Source organism: Astatotilapia calliptera, chromosome 22 (assembly GCF_964374335.1).
Source record: "Astatotilapia calliptera chromosome 22, fAstCal68.1, whole genome shotgun sequence".
NCBI lineage: Eukaryota > Metazoa > Chordata > Actinopteri > Cichliformes > Cichlidae > Astatotilapia > Astatotilapia calliptera.
Genome location: NC_137442.1, coordinates 21225934 through 21246935, shown reverse-complemented (window position 1 = coordinate 21246935; position 21002 = coordinate 21225934). Strand labels below are relative to the sequence as shown.

The following is a 21002-nucleotide window of genomic DNA, read 5'->3' as shown; positions in this document are numbered from 1 at the left end:
TTTTATTATTGAACAACAACCATGTTCTCAATGAACCCAAAAAACTCATTAATATCAAAGCTGAATGTTTTTGGAAGTAGTTTTTAGTTTGTTTTTAGTTTTAGCTATTTTAGGGGGATATCTGTGTGTGCAGGTGACTATTACTGTGCATAATTATTAGGCAACTTAACAAAAAACAAATATATACCCATTTCAATTATTTATTTTTACCAGTGACACCAATATAACATCTCCACATTCACAAATATACATTTCTGACATTCAAAAACAAAACAAAAACAAATCAGCGACCAATATAGCCACCTTTCTTTGCAAGGACACTCAAAAGCCTGCCATCCATGGATTCTGTCAGTGTTTTGATCTGTTCACCATCAACATTGCGTGCAGCAGCAACCACAGCCTCCCAGACACTGTTCAGAGAGGTGTACTGTTTTCCCTCCTTGTAAATCTCACATTTGATGATGGACCACAGGTTCTCAATGGGGTTCAGATCAGGTGAACAAGGTGGCCATGTCATTAGTTTTTCTTCTTTTATACCCTTTCTTGCCAGCCACGCTGTGGAGTACTTGGACGCGTGTGATGGAGCATTGTCCTGCATGAAAATAATGCTTTTCTTGAAGGATGCAGACTTCTTCCTGTACCACTGCTTGAAGAAGGTGTCTTCCAGAAACTGGCAGTAAGACTGGGAGTTGAGCTTGACTCCATCCTCAACCCGAAAAGGCCCCACAAGCTCATCTTTGATGATACCAGCCCAAACCAGTACTCCACCTCCACCTTGCTGGCGTCTGAGTCGGACTGGAGCTCTCTGCCCTTTACCAATCCAGCCACGGGCCCATCCATCTGGCCCATCAAGACTCACTCTCATTTCATCAGTCCATAAAACCTTAGAAAAACCAGTCTTCAGATATTTCATGGCCCAGTCTTGACGTTTCAGCTTGTGTGTCTTGTTCAGTGGTGGTCATCTTTCAGTCTTTCTTACCTTGGCCATGTCTCTGAGTATTGCACACCTTGTGCTTTTGGGCACTCCAGTGATGTTGCAGCTCTGAAATATGGCCAAACTGGTGGCAAGTGGCATCTTGGCAGCTGCACGCTTGACTTTTCTCAGTTCATGGGCAGTTATTTTGCACCTTGGTTTTTCCACACGCTTCTTGCGACCCTGTTGACTATTTTGAATGAAACGCTTGATTTTTCGATGATCACGCTTCAGAAGCTTTGCAATTTTGAGACTGCTGCATCCCTCTGCAAAATATCTCACTATTTTTGACTTTTCTAAGCCTGTCAAGTCCTTCTTTTGACCCATTTTGCCAAAGGAAAGGACGTTGCCTAATAATTATGCACACCTGATATAGGGCTTTGGAGTTGACGTCATGCCGCAATGCATTGTGGGAGCGCAGCTCCATTTTCGGGGTCTACGAATCAAAACAAACACACTGTGTTGGAACGACGACGACAAGAAACATGCTTAAAAGCAGTCCAGATTGCAGATTGCGTCCAGAGGCGAAGCAGCGGTACTTGAAAAAAAATAGAGTGCATCCCAAATCTGGACCCATATGAAATACGGCAGAGGAGTAAAGACCCAGACGACTTACCGCCACTGTCCTACCCCGATATCTTCACGTATCTTGTTTGTGGAGTAAGCGCTTACACAGCGAACCAGTTTCGTAATTACAAGTCACTGGAGGCGCACATCCAATTTACAAATGGCTAGGTGCAAGATTTGGCTATTTTCAAGCCGCCAAACTCTGAGTACGTCGTCAAAGTAAGTCAGCTGGAGTGCATCGAGTGTAATAGCCATTTTCCACCTCCCACCATAATTAATGTTACACATTTATCATTGAACTGCTAAAATATCGTTATCATATTATATGCCCATAATTGTAAAGTACATGCAAATTAACACATTGATAATCGGGTAAATTATTAACGCCAATTTGTGTCCTTCCTGTCTCATTTCATTTATTGTCTTTACATCAACCAATCAAGTCACTCCATTCTATGTTTGATCGCAATTTCTATAACTTCCGAGACCACCAACGATGATATTATTCAGCTATAAAGTGTGATGTGAACATATTTAGAACTTACCAGAATGAAAATGTCTTGAGCACACCAACTGATATCTGGAGACAGAACAGAACTTGATATCAGCTCGTCTCACGGCTGCTATCCAGGCTAGACGCCTTCGTTTGGTAATATCCGATACATGAGCTCCTTCATGTTGCTTCCAGGTTGGGAAAGCATAAAAAGACAATCCAAACTTATTCCCGTGCCGGTCGTAAGATCGAACATTGCAGCCGACCACACAGCAAGTACGAACCATGGCTATGCTTTCGCTCCTTACTTAGACCCCCAAAATGGCGGATCGGGCCAAAATCCTTTCCACGCCCACCCCCGTGACATCACGCTCCAAAGCCCTATAGGGTGTTGATGTCATTAGACCACACCCCTTCTCATTACAGAGATGCACATCACCTAATATGCTTAATTGGTAGTAGGCTTTCGAGCCTATACAGCTTGGAGTAAGACAACATGCATGAAGAGGATGATGTGGACAAAAGGAGGTCTTATGATTGTTGGGGTTTTCTCTGTTTTCTTTGTATAATTGTAGGGTCTTAAGCTTACAATCTAAACTGGCTTGAGGCAATTGTAGTTGTGATTTTATGCTATATAAATAAAATTGAATTGAATTGAGCAACCACTTGGCGACAGTGGGAAGGAAAAACACCCTTTTAACAGGAAGAAACCTCCAGCGAACCTAGCTCAAAGAGGGGACGCCGTCTAGCGTGATGGCTGTGGCTCAGGAGGTGGATTAGATTGTCTACTAATCAGAAAGTTGGTGGTCTAATCCCCAACTCCCCTAGTCTGCATGTTGAAGTGTCCTTCGGCAAGTTACTGAACCCAGACTTGTCCCAAATGCATCCATCGGAGTCTGAATGTTAGAAAAAACTGCTTGTGTGTGTGTGTGTGTGTGTGTGTGTGTGTGTGTGTGTGTGTGTGTGTGTGTGTGTGTTTGTGTGTGTATGAATGAAGCATGAGTGACTGACTAAGAAAGCGCTGTATAAGTACAGTCCATTTAATGGCTGGAGGCAAAGTGGAGGGAGACGAGCAGCTCTCCCTCCCTGATTATTTACATTGAAACAAGCCAGTTGTGGGTTCAAGTTTGTGATTACAGTGCTTCCCTTTAGAGTTTGCCAGAAATGCACTACAAAAGTGACACAGTATATTTCCTGGCCAAGGGGACACCATCTTGGCTCTTGACTGTTACATGTGACCCGGACAGAGATAGGCAGAGGCTATGTATCAAGTTTTAAATACTTCTACATATATTTAAATATTTTATTAGTGAAAACATGATGGAAAATCTGCCTTTTCCTGCAGAGGAGTTTATCGTGGCAGCTCAAAGGTTCGGCCAGGTGACGCCCATGGAGGTCGACATCCTCTTTCAGCTGGCTGACCTGTCGGAGCCTCGTGGGTAAGATGATCATATGACAAAGAACTTCTTAATATTAAAAGAAGTTGTATAGAAAGTAAAGTAAAAGTAGAAAATGACATACTTCTTAGGTGGCTGGTGTTCAAACTGAATTATTTTAGATAGACACTACTGGCTTGTGTACTTTCTTTCATGTTTATTTCACAAGAAAGCAGAAAATATTTGGTGATTTTGAGCTGTATTAAACCAGTATAGAAGACGCAATTGAATTAATACTTTAGCCAGGTTGCCTCTGCTGAGCTAGTCAAGTACTTATGCAGTATAAGACTATTCCAAACTTGCCACCCTGAAGGGAAAATTTTGCCCCGGGGTCCATACCTCAGAGAGACGAACACTCTGTCAAACTTCTCTGCAGTGGATCAAAAGAGTCAGACCTGTATCCAGTGCCAGGGAATCTTCTTTCAGTCTGAACCTAAACCAAACTCCCATTTATTCTAAAGAAAAAAAAAAGAGGAGCAGTTTCAGTCCCTGTAATCCGTGGCACAAAACAACTGTATATGTCTCACATTCCCCCACTTCCTTTGCATCTGCCTCGCGGCCCGACCAGTACGCTCATAATTTCTAACCCCGGCCTGAGAAACCACCTGATTATTATTTCTGGGCAATGGGATACTTTAATAGCCCAGTAGCTCCACTCCCCTTGATTGGAGATGTGAGAGATAATAGTCCCAATATACAGACGAGATGGGGAGGGGGGGGATTTGGCGTTCCCAGTTCCCTGAGCCTGGGAATTCTGTGACCGTCAAAGAGATGCAATAGAGAGACATGAAAAGATTAAATATCTTTGTTATACTTGGATGAAGTGATAAAGGAAGCATGAGTCATCACTTTCTATTGGTCGGTTATCCAACGCTGTCATGCCAAGCACAGGTCTGGATTTGTGAATGCCACAATATTTTCATCTGAAACGATGTTGTCTTTAAACTCTGAGTAACTTCAGACCGATGGGTTTCCTTGAGCTCGGTGATACATGGGTGGATTGTTATAATCCTCTGAGAGTTACTTGAACCTTCTCACTCTCTGTCTCTTTCTCTGTCTCCACCAGACGTGTTGGTTTAGCGGACATTGAGAAGATTGCTCCGCTGGAGGAAGGCGCCCTGCCCTACAACTTGGCTGAAGTCCAGAGACAGGTAGAGAATATGAAGACTTGTTGATGTGTTTGGTTTCCTCTTCCACACTGGCAGCTCCTTTCCCTTTTGATACATTCTCTTAGGCTAAATGTGACTGCAAAGATAAAGAAGATTTACAATTTTAGGTTAATGATAGCTCCTGCATGTAAATAATCCACCAAAACAAGCATAGAAGTGAAATGCAGGAGTAACAGATCCAACTAAGTTTAGTCAGGTATAAAAATGGAAAGTTGGCCAGTACTCATCAGTCCTACTCCCTTTCAGTTGTTCCCACCAAGTTTTAAGTAATTTCCCATCATTGAATTGAACCTTAAAAGACTTTCTTCAGAGAAAACACTGCTTTGCCTCTCCCTGGCGTGCGGTTGACATCTTGAAAAACAAACGCACAAAAATCAAGAAATCCATGGAAACAAAGACAAGCAGAGCCATCCTCAAGAGCTAATGAATGTCAAACATACTTCATGTTGACTATAGTAGCTGGATAATAAGAGCAATTTGTAACAAAGAAAATCAAGAAGGACGTACAGATGGATGAGCAGAAGACAGTTTTCTTTCTCCAGCTGTTTGGTCAGGGCTGTGTTGCCTGGTGGGTTCCAGCACTACAGTAGAGGCTTGGCCAGGCCATACTGGAGCAGGCTTGGGCCAAAGGGGAGAAAGCAAAGGGGCCCAGCACTGCACAGACGCCAGTCCCACCACAATGAGCCACTTTAGGCCCTTGTGGTTTGGACTCAGGGGCTGGCCCTCAGTTTACTGGAGCGCTCTCTCCTCATCTTTGCTACTTCTTTCCCCATTTCTTTTTTTTTCTTCTTTAAATCTACTCCCTCCCTCTCTCTCATACATGTTTGAGTTGTTCTCTCTTTATATCCTGTTAACTTGTTTCCTCTTTCTCCATTAAACATGCTGACAGTATTGAAACGTTTAATCATTTCTCATGAAGTAGAAGAGCAGGATATGTGAAGGGAGCATGGGTACAGTTTGACAGGTGGACGTGTTCCAGCTGAGACTCCCCCACCTCTTCCATTCTCACTGCGCATGCGCGCGCACACACACACACACACACACACACACACACACACACACACACACACACACACACACACACGCACAAACGCAAAGCTACAACCCTACAAAAGCAGCCACCCCCCAAACAGGGTCTAGTGGTCAGGGCTCAGGAGACCAGCCAAAGCAACAGGTGCCTCAGGTGAATGGGGGAGTGTGGCTGTTACCATTCCTCTGTTCTTTGCATGGTGAAGTGATAATGATCACAAAGGTCTTTTTCAGGTGGCACTGAATACACCTTTGTGATTCAAGTTAATCTAAGGGAGTAACAGACTTGTTAAGATATGTTAAGAGATCATATGTTGATCTGATGATCATACCTTTTTATGTATACTCATATATGCATACTGTTTGGGGGGGGGTTGTTATTTTTTGAGTCAAGGTAGACTTTGGAAGACATTTGGATGGGATATGTAATATACAGTGTTCCCTCGTTTATCACGGGTGTTACGTTCTAAAAATAACCCGCAATAGGTGAAATCCGCAAAGTAGCAAACTGTATTTTTTACAATTATTATAGATGTTTTAAGGCTATTAAACCCCTCACTACACACTTTATACACTTTTCTCAGACAGGCATCAACATTTTCACAAGTTTCTCTTATGTATGATAGAATGAAACCAAAGATCATACCCTGTTTTCAGGTCCAGAAGATGGGAATAGAGCAGCAATGTGTGTTTTTATTTCCAGGTATGGTTTTAGTGCATTGGGATCATTATCATGCTGAAAAATGAAGCCGTGCTAATTTGGGTTGCCACTGATTTTCAGTCCAGTTCTTGTGTAATTCGGCATATTTAAATTTTAAAAAAGGAAAGAAAATATATGTTGTTACAAGCTGCTAAAGATACAATTTAAAATTGGTTCTTTGCTAAGTTATCTGTTATGTGTGGACACAGCACCGGCTCATGCTCACAGATAGGTGCCTTTTTTGTATTTGATTGATCCATAGGTCAGAGTTTAGCGGCTTAACAAACACAAAAGATTCCTCTGAAAAATGTCAGGTACAAGGCCTGGACTGAAAATGAGTGAAAAAGCAACAATTGTCCAAAGAAAAACTTTTGAGAGCCCGGAGAACTACAGCTAAAAGAACTTTAAAAATTACAAGAAAGTCCCAATGGAAACAAAATGGAACAAAATCAAGGGTGACTTTTCCTCAAGACTTTTGCGCAGCATGACATCAGTTCAACAAATTATGCTTGGCAAGTAATTTTTTTGATAATCATGCTTGTAATTTTATTTGTTTAAAGCTAAACATCCTCCAGTTAAAGTTTGACAAGTTTTTCACCTTTATCATAATCTAAACAATTAATATCAGAAAAATACAAAAACATTATTAGGATGAGACTTAATATCTTTGATTAGAATTAATGACGTTCTGCTCATCCATTTCTATTTCTCCTGAGCATTATTTTATTAAATGAATGTTGTACTGTATACAAATGTAACTGTGCTAGACTGTCAGACGGATTTACTAGCGTTGGATTCTGGGTGGAAATAGGTGCGTGGCATACAGGGTTTTACAAGAATCAGGATTAAAGTGTGCTGTCCTGTCAGGTGTATGTACTGCAAGCTCTCATCTTCAGCTCCTGTCTCACGTCCTTACTAACGTCTTAATTGTCTCTTCTCCTGCGCACGGGCAGCACTCGGGCAGCGACGGCTCCCGCCCCATCCTTATCCAGGTGACAGAGTCGATCTACAGATTCGCTCTTGGCTCAGTAGCAGGGGGTAAGAGTCACGCCCCATTGGCTCCCTACATACCTTCACCCCACCACCCACCCATCCATCCACCTACCTGCTTGCCTGCCTACCTACCACCCCCCGCCCTGTGCTGTCCTCATAAGAAAAGGGTGAGAGAGAATGGACAATGGCCCCTCTATTGCCCTTTCCTTACAAGAGCAACAGTCACTCTCCTGCTTAAAGAGAAGTGTTCCCTCTCTTCCTTGTTCTCGCTCAGTCTCTGTCTCCTACACTCGCTCAGTCTAGCTCTGTCCTGTCTCATGCCTCTCTGGGTGCCATGGGAAAACCCTCTTGTGCGTTCTTTTGTACCTTTGTGAGTGATGAGAAGACAGACGTGATGGTGGGGGTGAAGGGTGGTGCCCAGGTCTTGTGTTTGGCTCCAGACACCCCACTGTTTTTCCTCCTCCCTTCCTTCATTCCTCCCTTCTCCTCCTCCTCCTTTCCCAAGGGAGACAGCTTAATAAGGAGGTATGGGTCCATCATCCCTTCTTCTTCTTTCTCGGTCTCTCTCTAATTAAGCCTGTCGCCTTGGGTCGGTTCTTTTTGTTTGTGTCCGCGTGACAGGCTGAAGACACTACAACTCACAACACATCTTTATTAACATTATTCCCAAAGACTTCCCCTTCCTCCTCCTCCTCCTCCTCCTCCGTCTCTGCTCTTAAAGGGTCATTTCACACAAATTACCAAAACATTTTTTCCACCTTTCTATAGTGGGATCTGACAGTGCAGGTAGTTTTGTTCTTTTAATCCCCCCCCCCCCCCCCCAATAATAAAAATGAGCAGAGTCGGTACTGAAAAAGATTTTTGTCGGCTTTATTAAATTGCTAAGTGAAATATAACGTTTGATAGTGAGATTTTGATTACTGATATAAGCCACAACTTCTTTATAAGATCACCTGTTCCACTCTTTTGTGCACAACTTTCAGTTATGACATGACATTTATTTAAACACTATCATTAAGATTAAAACATGATATTTGTTAAGTCAAGCAAGTCTTTTCTAGTCTGTTTTACAGCGAGCCTTTTATGAATTCATTTATGAACTTCCCTCCAGTCTTCCAAGCTCACTGGTGATTGAGACAATTTTGCTTAAAAAAATTTGTATGCACCACTTAATCTTTTTGTATACATGTATGAGGCTCTGCGTGTTCTTTACTGAGATTATTTTAGAGACTATGCTGTTAAAACAGATCACAGGTCTTTCTACTTAATAATTACTGTAGTCTCAATGAAAGCCACTATATTTTTGTACTTGGAAACAAACTAGTCTGTGTCTGTAGTTACACTTTGTACAAGTTATTCCTCATGAGTTATATAAACATATGTTAGCCTATGTGTGTAGCACTTTATCAGTGTTTCCTTTTGATGTTGTGAAACACAGGAAAGGGTTACAGATGCTGGTTAAGGTAAGTAAAGTGGGGAAAAATATTGTATTGCAACTCTTGAGACTATTACCAATATACTAGAACCAAAAATTAAAAACATATATATTAAAAGATGCAGGTGGTCTACACAGTGCTGCAAATGCACTCACCGGCTACATCATTTGGGTACACCTAGCAAGTACTGCGTTGTCCCCCTTTTTGCTTTCAAAACTGCCTTAATTCTTCATGGCACAGATTCAGCAAGCTGCTGCAAACATTCCTCAGAGATTTTGACATGACAGCATCACAGAGTTGCTGTTCATGATGTGGATCTTCTGTTCCCCTCACATTGTAAAAGTGCCCTATTGGATTGAGGTGGATGGGGAGGCCGTGCTCAACTGGTACTAAAGGGGCCCAAAGTGTGCCAAGAAAATGTCCCCCAGACTATTAAACCACCACCAGCACCCTGAAATATTACAACACGTCAGGATTGATCCATGGTGTCATGTTGTTTACAGCAAATTCTAAATCCAACATCTAAATGCTACAGCAGAAATCGAGACTTATTGGAGCCGGCAACACTTTTCCAATCTTCTATTGTCCAACTTTGATGAGCCTGTGTGAATTCCTCTCCTTTGCTCACAGAATCGATACCTGGTGTGGTCTTCTGCTCCTGCAGTCCATCTGCTTCAAGGCTGGACATGTTGTGCATTCAGAGATGCTCTTCTGCATAACTTGTTTGTTACTGTTACCTATCAGCAGTCTCGCCATTCTCCTATTACCTCTGGTATCAACAAGGCATTTTAGTTCATAGAACTGCCACTCACTAGAGATTTTCTCATTTTCTGACCATTCTCTGTAAACACTAGAGATCCACTTTAACAATTCCAATTTGTGAAACACTCTGACCAGCACGTCCGGCATCAACACCCATGCTACACTCAAAGTCAGTTAAATCACCTTCCTTCCCCATTCACCAAGTCTGTGTACAGGATTAAATTCTTCTCATGTTTGCATTAATGTATTAACATTCGAACAGGTGTACCTAATGAAGTGGTCGGTGAGTGTAAATACATAATTCCTTATTGTCTTGGAATATGTGCCATGGAATAATAGGTATTGTGGATGATCGTGATAGCATGTTATTGTGAGTCACTCAGTTTTCCATGGGGAGAGAAACAGTAGTGGTCATAAGACCTACTGTAAATAAAAAATCTGTTTCATAAAAACACTCAGCATCTAAATAAACGTGTCTCGCTCTCTGCAGCTGTGGGTGCAACAGCAGTGTACCCCATTGATCTGGTGAAGACACGCATGCAGAACCAGAGGAGCAGCGGGTCACTGGTGGGAGAGCTCATGTACAAGAACAGCTTCGACTGCTTCAAGAAGGTGGTGCGCTACGAGGGCTTCTTCGGACTTTACCGAGGTCAGCATACATGTAGAGAACACGCGAACCTCCAGTGTCATTTATTCATACTCGACATATACACAAACAAAGACACGAACTTAATATTGAACCAAAGTTACAGAAATCCTGAGAGTTTGAAACTAAATGTTGAGAAGGTTTCTGACAGAAGCTGTGGGGGTGAGTCAGATGTTAAAGGCTACAGACTATAAAAGATGGCATGACACAGTGGTTATTGGACTCGACATTTTGAAGCCTCAAAGTTAGCATTTTGACCCCCGTTTTTCTTTTAGAGCCAGAAGTTAGCATATTTGGATGATTTCTTTGATGACAATAAACATCCATGAACTACTGTAAGTACTGAAAGTGTAATAGACCAAAAAAATATCAAAACCTCACAAAAATGATCCTGACATTCACATACCGACACACTCTGATGGCTGCGTTGGGGGGGGCGCAGGGTTCAGTATTTTATGCAGACTAGAGGAGTCGGGATTAATCCAACACCGACCTGCACTGTGCAACATTCATCCCAAATCTGGTTTTTATTGTTTTGTTCATGTGTTTTAATACTGTTAAGGTGGGTATTTTTTCATGCAAGTCTATGAAGATTGACTTGTTTTTGGAGCCAGCTGGAAATTACAATTTTTGGCTTCATTTTTCATCTCAGGAAGTTGCTCCTTTGTTGAGAATCTCTCATATGCATTCACTAAAATGTATCACAGGCACTTTCCACATAACTTTTATCAGTATTTTAAATAAAACTTTATGTGGTTTTAACAAACAGCTCTTTACATTTAGTCAACACTAAAGTAAATCGAATCCTTCCTCAAAACTATAGGTTTTCAGGGAAAACAACTCACTGGCGGTCAAATCTACAAAACAGGTTTTTAAAGTAAAGGAGGGGCTGAGATGAGGGAGTACAAAGAAGAATCGAGTAGTAGGAACAATGAAAGAGAAGGGAATCGAGAGAAGATGAGAGAAGAAAAGTGTAGGGTGGACAGGAGGGCGGTGTGAGTTCACCTCTCTGTTGACCTGGCTTCTTTGAAGTGATTACCGGCTGGCTGGGGACTTTCAGAGCAGCACAATGAACGTCACACGCAAAGCCACATACCTTGAGGCCTGTGTCACGATGTAGTGATGTCGCACGTCTAGACCTACACACCGGTGCAAACACATTACAGACACACAAGTATGTAGGCATGCAGGGGACTACTTGGGCATGCAGGTACGTACATACCAGGGCACGACACCAGTAATGACTACCTGCCCTGCCTTCAGAAACTGCGGTTAGAGTGTCTGCATTGTTGGGGTCAGATTAAAGGAGGATTGAAAAGAGGTCTCCTGGAATGACGGTGGGGCTTTAAAAAAAAAATCCTACGATTTTGATTGACAGAACTAGGTTTCGTGAGAGGAAACTTGAATGCTTGAATTTCTGTGGGAAACAAAGGCTATGAAGAGTGAAGTGACAGACGCAGACAGGTCTGGCTCCAGGTAGAAGGCGAGACAGGTATCCTGGCACCTAAACTGTAGTTATGTAATGTAAGTTGAAAGGGCCATCTCTGTTGAAACATTCTTCAGAAGGAAGAGAAGGGAATTAACGGCCCAAAACTGCTTTACGATGCGATGCTGGGACAGCACACGAAAGAAACACGATGGCAAGACCAAATATTCAATAACAAACCTGTTGTGTATATTCTGTTTTCATGAACACATGTCTGCTGATTTTTCTCTTTTTCAGGCTAGCCAAAACTTGCAACTTCCAAATTGGGTATATGATTGTGTGTGTGGTTGTTTGTGTGTGTATGTTTGGCCTCACTACACACAAAGGACTCGATTATGAAGTGCGAGTGCTACTTTGAACAAATGGTTGAGCGTGAGTGATTCGTGCCTTGGGACTGGGTAGGGGGCCAAGTTTCATTGTGCTCCGTTGTGATTATTTTTGTTTATTTTTACCCGACTCTGGGTTGTAATTGAGGTCTGCGTAAACTTTTGGTGGCTTTGATTGCTACACTGCCCTTTTTTTCCTATTCTGGGAAGCAGTTTCGCTCACTTCATTTTCTCTTTGCCCCTTCATCCTCTTCTCTCTATCTCGCTGTCTTTTTTCTACTCTGATGTCCCCACACTCCACATCAATAGATTTCATTAGCTTCTGGGGGATCTTGCACGGTCGGGCGCATGCAGCGGGAAGCCACACATTGATGTGGAACGTGGGGAAGTGGTATATGTATATATATATGTATGTGTGTGTGTGTGAGAGTGGGGGTACCACGGCAGTCTTTTTTTCTAATCATCTTGTCGTTTCCTAATGATAGGTCTGGTACCACAGCTACTGGGTGTGGCGCCCGAGAAAGCCATAAAGCTCACAGTAAGTAACTGTGTTAGAGCCCGTGCAGACACATGCACTCAGATTCACTCAGGCAGAGATTCACGAGGGTCTTTAATCCCTTTAAATTATTGTATGAGTTTTAGATTGTTTTATGAAGCAAACAATTAGATAAATAGTTACAAACACAGCTACTTCCTTAACCTTCCTGTTTTTCTGCATTTGTAAACTGTCAGTCAGAGGAGCATTTACAGCATGCAGTGTAACATTTGTGGTACGCTAAGTGGCATACACCATCATTGAAGCATGTGTCAGTACATTTAGGTCCATAAGTATTTGGAGAGTGAGACACTTTCTGTACACGATCACGGTGGATTTCAAATCAAGCAAGATGTAAAAAGTACAGACATTCGGCTTTAATTCAAGGATTTTAACGAAATGTTGTTTAAACTGTTCAGGAATTGCAGTCATTTTTATACATACTCCTCATTTTCAGAAGTTGAAAAGTAACTGGAGAAGTTTCACTGTTTCAGATTTTATTTACAAATCAGTTGACTGACAAGGACTAGTTGAGGTCTGCTCCCTCAATATTTCATGACAAATTAAGTAGAGTTGATTAGGGATAGGTATCGTTTAGGTTCTATCCGATACCGGTGCCAAATCGGTACTTTTGAAACGGTGCCGGTGCTCAAACCGGTGCTTAAAGAATGGAGAACACAAAATTGGTCCACAAACCTCTCATGTTCAGCTGTTTTCTTTGTAAAAAGATAACAATGTTAGCCTTTTCTGCAGCTATGGGGGATATATGGTATCACTCTTGGCTGGAAGCAGTGCTTAAACAATGGAAAAAACACAAACTTTGTCCAAAAACCTCTCATGTTTAACTGTTTTCCACTTTTTCTTTGGTCATTTTAGCCTTTTTGGCCAGGGTGAAGGGAGTATCTGCCATCAAACAAGAAGACAGCCGCATGTAGCTATGATGATGTTTGCTAGTTCACCTTACATGCATTAATGTAATAACATGGTTAGCCTACTCAACGTAAATTACACACGAACAACATTAAGCTACTCACGCAGAGAAGAACGGCTGCTGCTGCCATCATCATCCGTCATCATTTCTGCTACACTGACAGGGCTAGGGACCAGGACTCTCCTCTTCGTGTTTCTGGGGGATGTTGCTAACTCTGGGTCCGATAACTGGCAACCCACCCGCAGTAGATGTGCTCGGTGTGAGGTCTCGCAGCAAGCTATCATACGGCGCATTTCTGGGCTTTTAAAAAAAAACGCTATGCGTCGCCAGGTGTTTCATCGGATTTGAGGTGTTACCTCCTTTGACAGTATCACAGTATCAGCTTAAAGCACTTGTTGCAGGCTGCTGAGTTTGCATATTTTGCTGTGAAGTACAACCAGACTTTTGACCGCTTCACCTTGGGCATTTTTAATCTGTAGGTCTGCTCTAAAAGAACGTACGTACCTGGACCCACCTACTATCCTCGGAAACGTAAAATGATTGGCTAGAAGTGTATCACAGCTCAGGAAAAAAAAGCACCGAAATAAAGCACTGAAATTTGCGCTGCTTTTCGGTCTGGTTACTACCGTTTATGTCAGAACCGGTGCCATCATGGCACCGGACACCGGTACCCATCCCTAGAGTTGATTTCAAGTGTTGAACTTGTATTTGGTAGTAGTTCACTAAAACACCCAGTATGAGGTCCAAAGAGGGAGGGAGGCCATCATTATGTTAAAAAAGCTCATAGTCCAAAGCATAAGATATCGTCTATAAAACACGATGAAGGCAATGTTGTGGCATGGCCATTGGAGTCGGTCACTTGTGTTGACAGATGAAGTGACTGCTGATAGAAGCAGCAGGATGAATGGTGAAGTGTACAGGGCAGTACTCTCTGCTCAAGTTCAGCCAAACGCTGCAAAACTGATCAGTTAATCCAAAAAAATGGTTAATTTTTGGATTAACCCTATGAATTAAAGCTGAAAGTCAGGACTTTTATTACATGTTGACTGTTTGATTTATAAACCACTGTGGTCATGTATAGAGGCAACTTGACAAACTCATTGTCACCGTCTAAAAACATATGGCTACAACTGTGTCCGCTGATTATTGCTTATGTTCTAAACCATACATTTTGTGTCTCTAGGTGAATGATTTTGTGCGTGGAAAGACCAGACAGAAGGATGGTACAGTCCCGCTTGCCGCTGAGATTCTGGCTGGTGGATGTGTAAGTTTATAGACAGCTGTTACATTTGTTGTATTTCTATGTGAGAACGCCTTTGTTTGTTGGTTAAGTGAAGGTCAGATGCAACTGCTTGAACAGATTTTGGGTGTTTTATCAAGGAGCTGTTTGAGCTTTGGTAGCTCACCTGGGAATGTGCACACACCATGTGATACAGCCTTTGAACATATCAAAAACTATTAAAAGCTGCCATCTGATGCCTCAGCTGACCATTTTGCACATCCAATTAGCAATTTGCATATAGTTGCTTTAGTCTGCTTACAGCTGCTTTGCATCCCACATCGACCATAGCTCATTCTTTTATGATCTGACTAAATCGCTGCCACTGATGCCTGCTCTTTTCTGTACTGACTCTTTTTTTCGTTGCTGTTGCAGAAATAAAAACACACGAAAGAGCTTTTTACTCCCTTTTTACTGAAAAGACACAAAAGGCCGAGTCATTTTTAAGAAAATATTATGAGCATAATCAAATACAGTCAAATTACATATTTCGGTGTGCACCCTCTGCCTTTCCAGAGTGCACTGTGTTGGAGTGATGCTGCACAGCACTCAGGCAGTGTGTGCAGTATTGAGTCGGCATGCATGTCTTAACTATGCTGACAGTTGAGCAGACAGACATGGACTTGTTTTGGAGTCCAGGGGTTGCTATTTGTTGATGGAACCTGTACACTCGAAAGAGCAAACACACACACACTGTGCATGCTCAGAGAGGTGTGTGTGCATGAGGAGTACTACAAGCACACACACACACACACAAAGATTGACAGCTGCTGATACCTGAGTCCCCCCTTACTCAGTTTGTTACCTGCTCCCCCTCCAATCATGGGTTTTGATCACTGACCTGTCAAAGTCTAACCCCTGCCCCACCCTACTTACCCCCCAATGCATGTACACACACACACACACACACACACACACACACACACACACACACTCTTTCTTACACACACACTCGGTCCTACAAGGCTGGCAGCTTTAGCCAGGCCAAATGAAAGAAGGTCTTTCATTGAACCCTCTTTTGATGTCGATCACTAAAGCAAAGTATTTCAGGATACACAAGTCATTATGGGTTTAGCTCCACTCAGGCACATTCAATTGACCTTATTAGTTCTGGGAATATGTTTAAGAAATGTTATGGCACACTACATTTGCTGTAACTTACATTCTGGATGGCGATTTTCTTTTGTGAGAGAGAGAAATGGAAAACATACAGCAAAGTAAATATACTTAGGACATGCTCTGTGGTGTCCTGGGTGTGAAGAATAGTGGCTGCCTTTAAAAAATAATAATAATAATAATAACTCGTATGAATTTAAAAGCAGAACCATAAAAGTCGCAGAGAGAGGGGAGGAGGATAAATGTAGAGGAGAGGAGTGTGGATGGATGGATTTTTCCTCTTTTCCTCCGTGAGCCGTCGTGACAGCTCCTTTCATCCTGGCTGAGGCCCCGGTGTTAGTGCTGGCACTGCACTCTGCCTGCCACTTTATCTACACACATGCACACTCACACACACAGACACTTACACACACATGTATGGCTATCTTTATGAGGACCAGTTGCCTTCCCTAGCCCCTTACGCTAACCTTAACAAATCAGTTCGTTACCCCAACTTTAACATAGCGCTGAACCTAATCTTAACCCTAAAAAACGAGTCCAAACCCTCAAACTTTTCTTTGAAGAGGGGTGAAAAAGTGTCCTCACTTTTCCGTTTTGCCCTCACACACACACACGCTCTCACACTCACACACAGACGTCAAACCTCCCTGAACCCTGTTTTAGCGAGGCTCCAGCCACAGCACATGAAATCTGTTTATATCATTTGGTAGCTGTGAAAGTGTTGGTTTGGACCACGATGTCGGCCTCAGATTCACAGTCTGTAAAGATGAAAAAAAGGAGAAGCGAGAAAGAAAAAGAGAAGATATGTTTGCTTTCTGCGAAGAAAACTTTTCATATGTCAGTATCTTTATCTTTATCTGCCCCAAAGTGTTGGTTTTTAGGTCCCTTTTCTTTCTCTTCTCACCTCTCACGCTCCTTCTCCTCCTCCTCCTCCTCCTCTTTTCTGTCCTTAAACCTGCGGCTCAGCACCATTAAGCTCCGGTGCGGGTTTGCCAGTTTCTAATGATTATTTGGTAAGAATGGCATGCTCCGTTTACCGAGCTGGGTGGATGCTTATCTGGCAGTAACTGGCCTGCGTTTCAGGACTTAAGTTACACGAAATACTTGCTGGGTCATTGCTGACCGGAGGAGCGGGGTTGTTTGTTCCCATTCATTGTGAATGTGTTACAGTTTGCGTTTGTGGTTTTTAATGAGTTTCTTATTCAGGCCTGACATGAGTTATGAAAACATTATCAGTGAATCTAACATGCGCACGCCACGGCAACAAATGAAGCTGTGATTATCATTTATAGACTGTGGTTACATTTTTTTCTTTTTTTTTCTTTTTGTGTTTTTGTGGGGGGGTTTTAGCTGGTGCTAATCTCCTGTGTAAGTGCGTGGTCGGCATACGTGTGTAGGGTTGATGGTGGGCGGGTCCTCAAACTTTTACTAAGCTCCTTTTCCAGCACACACACGGCCAAGGAGCTGCGATCCGTGCATAAGGTGCTGACGTCCCAGGTTTCCGAGGATCACCTTGCCTTGTAATTACCTGGGAATCATCAGAGGACTGCCGACGCTGTCACTCCATAATCACAACCCTCAACCTCTCTGCCTCAGTCTCGACCTTTCCTTCACTTCTCTTGTTTTGACTGCTCCTCTTCTCTCTCTCATTAGCACCTTTTGTTTATTTGTCTGACTCGCTATTTTCTGTGCATTTCACTCTTTTTTTCCTTCTCCGCATGCCCTCCAGAGTTATGCAGGACTCTGGGGTGGTTCAACAGCACCAAAAAAAACCCTCAACCACTCCTTTTTATCTCATGTTGTCAGATCTAATTGTCAGCTCATCTCTCTGAACAGTGTTGTTGTTTACCCATTTCGAATAAACAACATCTCTATCTCCTCCATCTCCAGTCTCATTTGAATCCAATTGAAGCAGCCAGCACTGCTAAGGGCCGGGGCCAATAGCCTCTTAATGCTTGCGCTATTAGCCAGCATGTAATCAACTAGGTTATTTCCATAAAACAAGTCATAAAGAGTTAGCTGTGAGATGCAGCAGCCCTCTTGCTATTCACAGCCCTCTCTCTCTCGCTCTCTTGGTCTGGAAGGGAAGCTGTAGCCCATTATTCTTTGTGTTGTTTAAAAAAAGCAGCTGCACACACACCTTCAATGAGACGATTATAATCTCTCTGTCTGTCCTCCCTCCCTCCCTCCTCTTAAGTAGTACGTGGTAATGCTTAAAGCCGGGGGACTCAAAGCAAAAAACGGTGCTCACGTTTGCAGATTGCAGCTTCCCGTAAGGCAAGAGGTGACGAGCACAATCCATCATTCATAACGATGCAAAACGAAGGAGGGGGAGAAAGGGAGAGAAACAACAACAAACAGACCAGGCCTATTTAAGACAGAAGTGGCGCCATGGCAACCGATTGCTATCTAATTGCGATGTGCCGCCCTTTTGCGTGTAGATTCGGTAACCACTGGCAACCGTTGGCAGAGGCGGACGATATTGGACAAGATGAGAGAGATCATTTTGAGAGCAGGTCAAAGAAAGAAACGGGGAGAATTGGTGAAAGGGGGTAAAAAGGAAAAGAAATAAAAATCTTGTCTCCATTTCCCAGTGTCTCGAAGCGTCCTGGAAAGGCCGCCATGCTCCCCCCACTGCACAGCTAACCATTTGTCTTGCCCCAACTCCTTCACAGCAGCTACCTCTTATACACTTAAAAGCACTGCTGACCACAAAAAGACACAGAAACCAGCCTGAACTTGCTGTGGTGGTGCCCCCCCCCCCCGCCCACCATCACAAGTACAGGTTTGGAGGATGATGTGAAAAGAGAGGTTAGGGAGAAAAAGAGAGGTCGGAGTCCCCGCAGGGTCTGGGTGATGAAGACAAACAGCTGACAGACTCGCGTGCATCAGCTGGATATTCCTGGTACTCTCCTCCTCTCTCCGTGTTTGTTTTGAAGTTGGTTGCTGAGGCTGCAACATTGCTAAAATTACATCATAAGCCAGATAATTGTAGCAGTTTTGTCTCATAATGATTTTTATTTCAGCACGTTATGTTGAAATGAAATCGCTTAAGTGGATCTGGCGCTACACTTGAATTCTCACGTTAAAGCACAGACAAAGCCGTCATTGAAATTGGGTTTAATTTGCAGCGATTAAAGTGAGGGTTTCCCTTTTTCTGAAGTTCGCTTTGTTTGTGTTTTTTATGTGTTCCTCCAGGCTGGAGGATCCCAGGTGATCTTCACAAACCCTCTGGAGATAGTAAAGATCCGTCTGCAGGTGGCAGGAGAGATCACCACGGGGCCGAGGGTCAGCGCTCTGTCGGTCATCAGGGACCTGGGCTTCTTTGGGCTTTACAAGGTGGGAAAGACTTCTGTGATGAGAGGTGAAGGTGTAGTTAGTATATATTTTGTTTGATGGTCCTCATATGGAGCTTTTTAAAAATATATATACTTAAGATTAGGGTCATTAATTCAGGTCCACACTAAGGTGTAAATGATCAAAATATTCTTACATGGGTCTTTGTCTATGAAAAGTTTCCATGAGATTTCTGGTGTAAATTCTTTACTGCAGTAAGCTCTTCAAAGCCCTCAAGTGAATGTTGCTGAGGACCCATTTAAGGTCACGGTGTAGTTTGTGTGGACTGGACACACTGGAGCTGCCTACAGTATGTGTGTACAGTGATCTGTTAGCTCGGGAGGAGAATCTGAAAGTCCCGGTTTTATGTCAGTCTGTCGCACTCAAACTTGCCGGTGTGTAGACTAGAGAAATGATCTGTAAGTTCATTATAACACAAGACACGAGATCATTCCCAAGACAGAGAAGGGATGATATTCAGCTTTTTGTTTTTTTAATTTAAAACTCGTACGTCTTCAGATGCAGTTGAAAGAGACAGAAACTCGGGCTGATTTGTTTTTCTTTGCTCCTAGATTGTCTTTTCTCTTTTGATTGGCCTTGCAACTTCACAACAATCTATTGTTCCTTAATAATGTTGTGACTAAATCATATGTGATTTTTCTATTAACTGTTGTTCAATTATACGCATTACCTTACCCCACATCAGCTATCATTTAATTTGACAATTCATTGTGGTCTGTTTGAGAACCACAAACGGCACAATTTATGCTAAAAGCTGTATTTAACCTTAATTGCCATAATTGGTATTTTTCAGTGGCGCAAGGCTAAAAATTATAGTGTACTATTTGAGCATATAACTTGTTGCTAATTTAGCAATCTTTGTTGTATTACAAAGAGTATGTCCTGTTTTTTCAATAATTACTATTCCTGTAAATATTTGGACTTCTAACCCTGGTCTGTTTGAAGCAGTGAGATGTTAGCAGAAAGAGCTGGGGGGAGCCAGTGAATGAGCTGTGGCTAACGCTAACATTAGCAGCTTAACTGGCTTGACAGGGACATTAGTCCCGGGGGTGAAACAGAGCATGTCTAATTGAGTTACATAAATAAGTCCTAATGGAGCTTGGTGGGAGAGATTCTACCTCAACTGTAAACGCAATCAACTGTGAAAATGTCAATCTAATACCTGTGGTTACATTAATTAGTCATGTTTTACTTAAATAAGATGACACTTTTTTTTGTTTTGGTGTGTGGCAGCATGTCTGTCCTTAAATTCCAGGTAGTAAACTATTTTTCAGATATGTCTGCTGATGATTTATTGCACTAGACTATTACTTTAATATTCCTTTTATTTATTTAGTGATTGGTCCATGCGTCTGCTGCTGTGGCAACTTGCAAACAAACCTTTGGGTTCTGTTAACGAGGCTGTAAAAGACCGTGGAGCCTCCTCACGTCGCTGTCTACCTGTCACCGTGTTTGGGTGGTAATTTATGACCGTGAGGTGTGTGTTCACACATAGCTGCTGTCTCCATTCACCTGTTTGTGAAAATGCCGCCAAACGCTGTGTTAGCAGTGCCAGTGCATGTATGTGTTCATGCTCGTGCACATACTTAATTGCATTCGTCTCCCGGTGCACAGAGAGGAGACAAAGTGCATTGAGAAAGCAGTAGCAGTGTTGGCGGCGATGGTGGTGGTGGAGGAGAGGTGGGGAGGAGACGCGCTCCAGCCTGCAAGCCCCAGACGGGCTGGCTCCGGAGGGGCTGCACCCAGGCACAGAGCTGCCTTTGTCAGG

The 21002-nt window shown here is 42.8% G+C and overlaps 1 protein-coding gene across 4 annotated transcripts in view; it reads left to right on the top strand.

The window, feature by feature from the left end:
- Positions 1–21002, top strand: part of slc25a13 (solute carrier family 25 member 13) — a 55238-nt gene that overhangs the window by 25241 nt on the left and 8995 nt on the right. For all 4 annotated transcript variants that reach the window (XM_026155361.2, XM_026155362.2, XM_026155364.2 and 1 more), the window contains 7 exons: positions 3379–3472; positions 4536–4620; positions 7321–7405; positions 10049–10207; positions 12502–12554; positions 14666–14746; positions 19076–19216. In XM_026155361.2, the coding sequence (XP_026011146.1) occupies positions 3379–3472; positions 4536–4620; positions 7321–7405; positions 10049–10207; positions 12502–12554; positions 14666–14746; positions 19076–19216 (698 nt within the window). The remainder of the gene's footprint in view (positions 1–3378; positions 3473–4535; positions 4621–7320; positions 7406–10048; positions 10208–12501; positions 12555–14665; positions 14747–19075; positions 19217–21002) is intronic.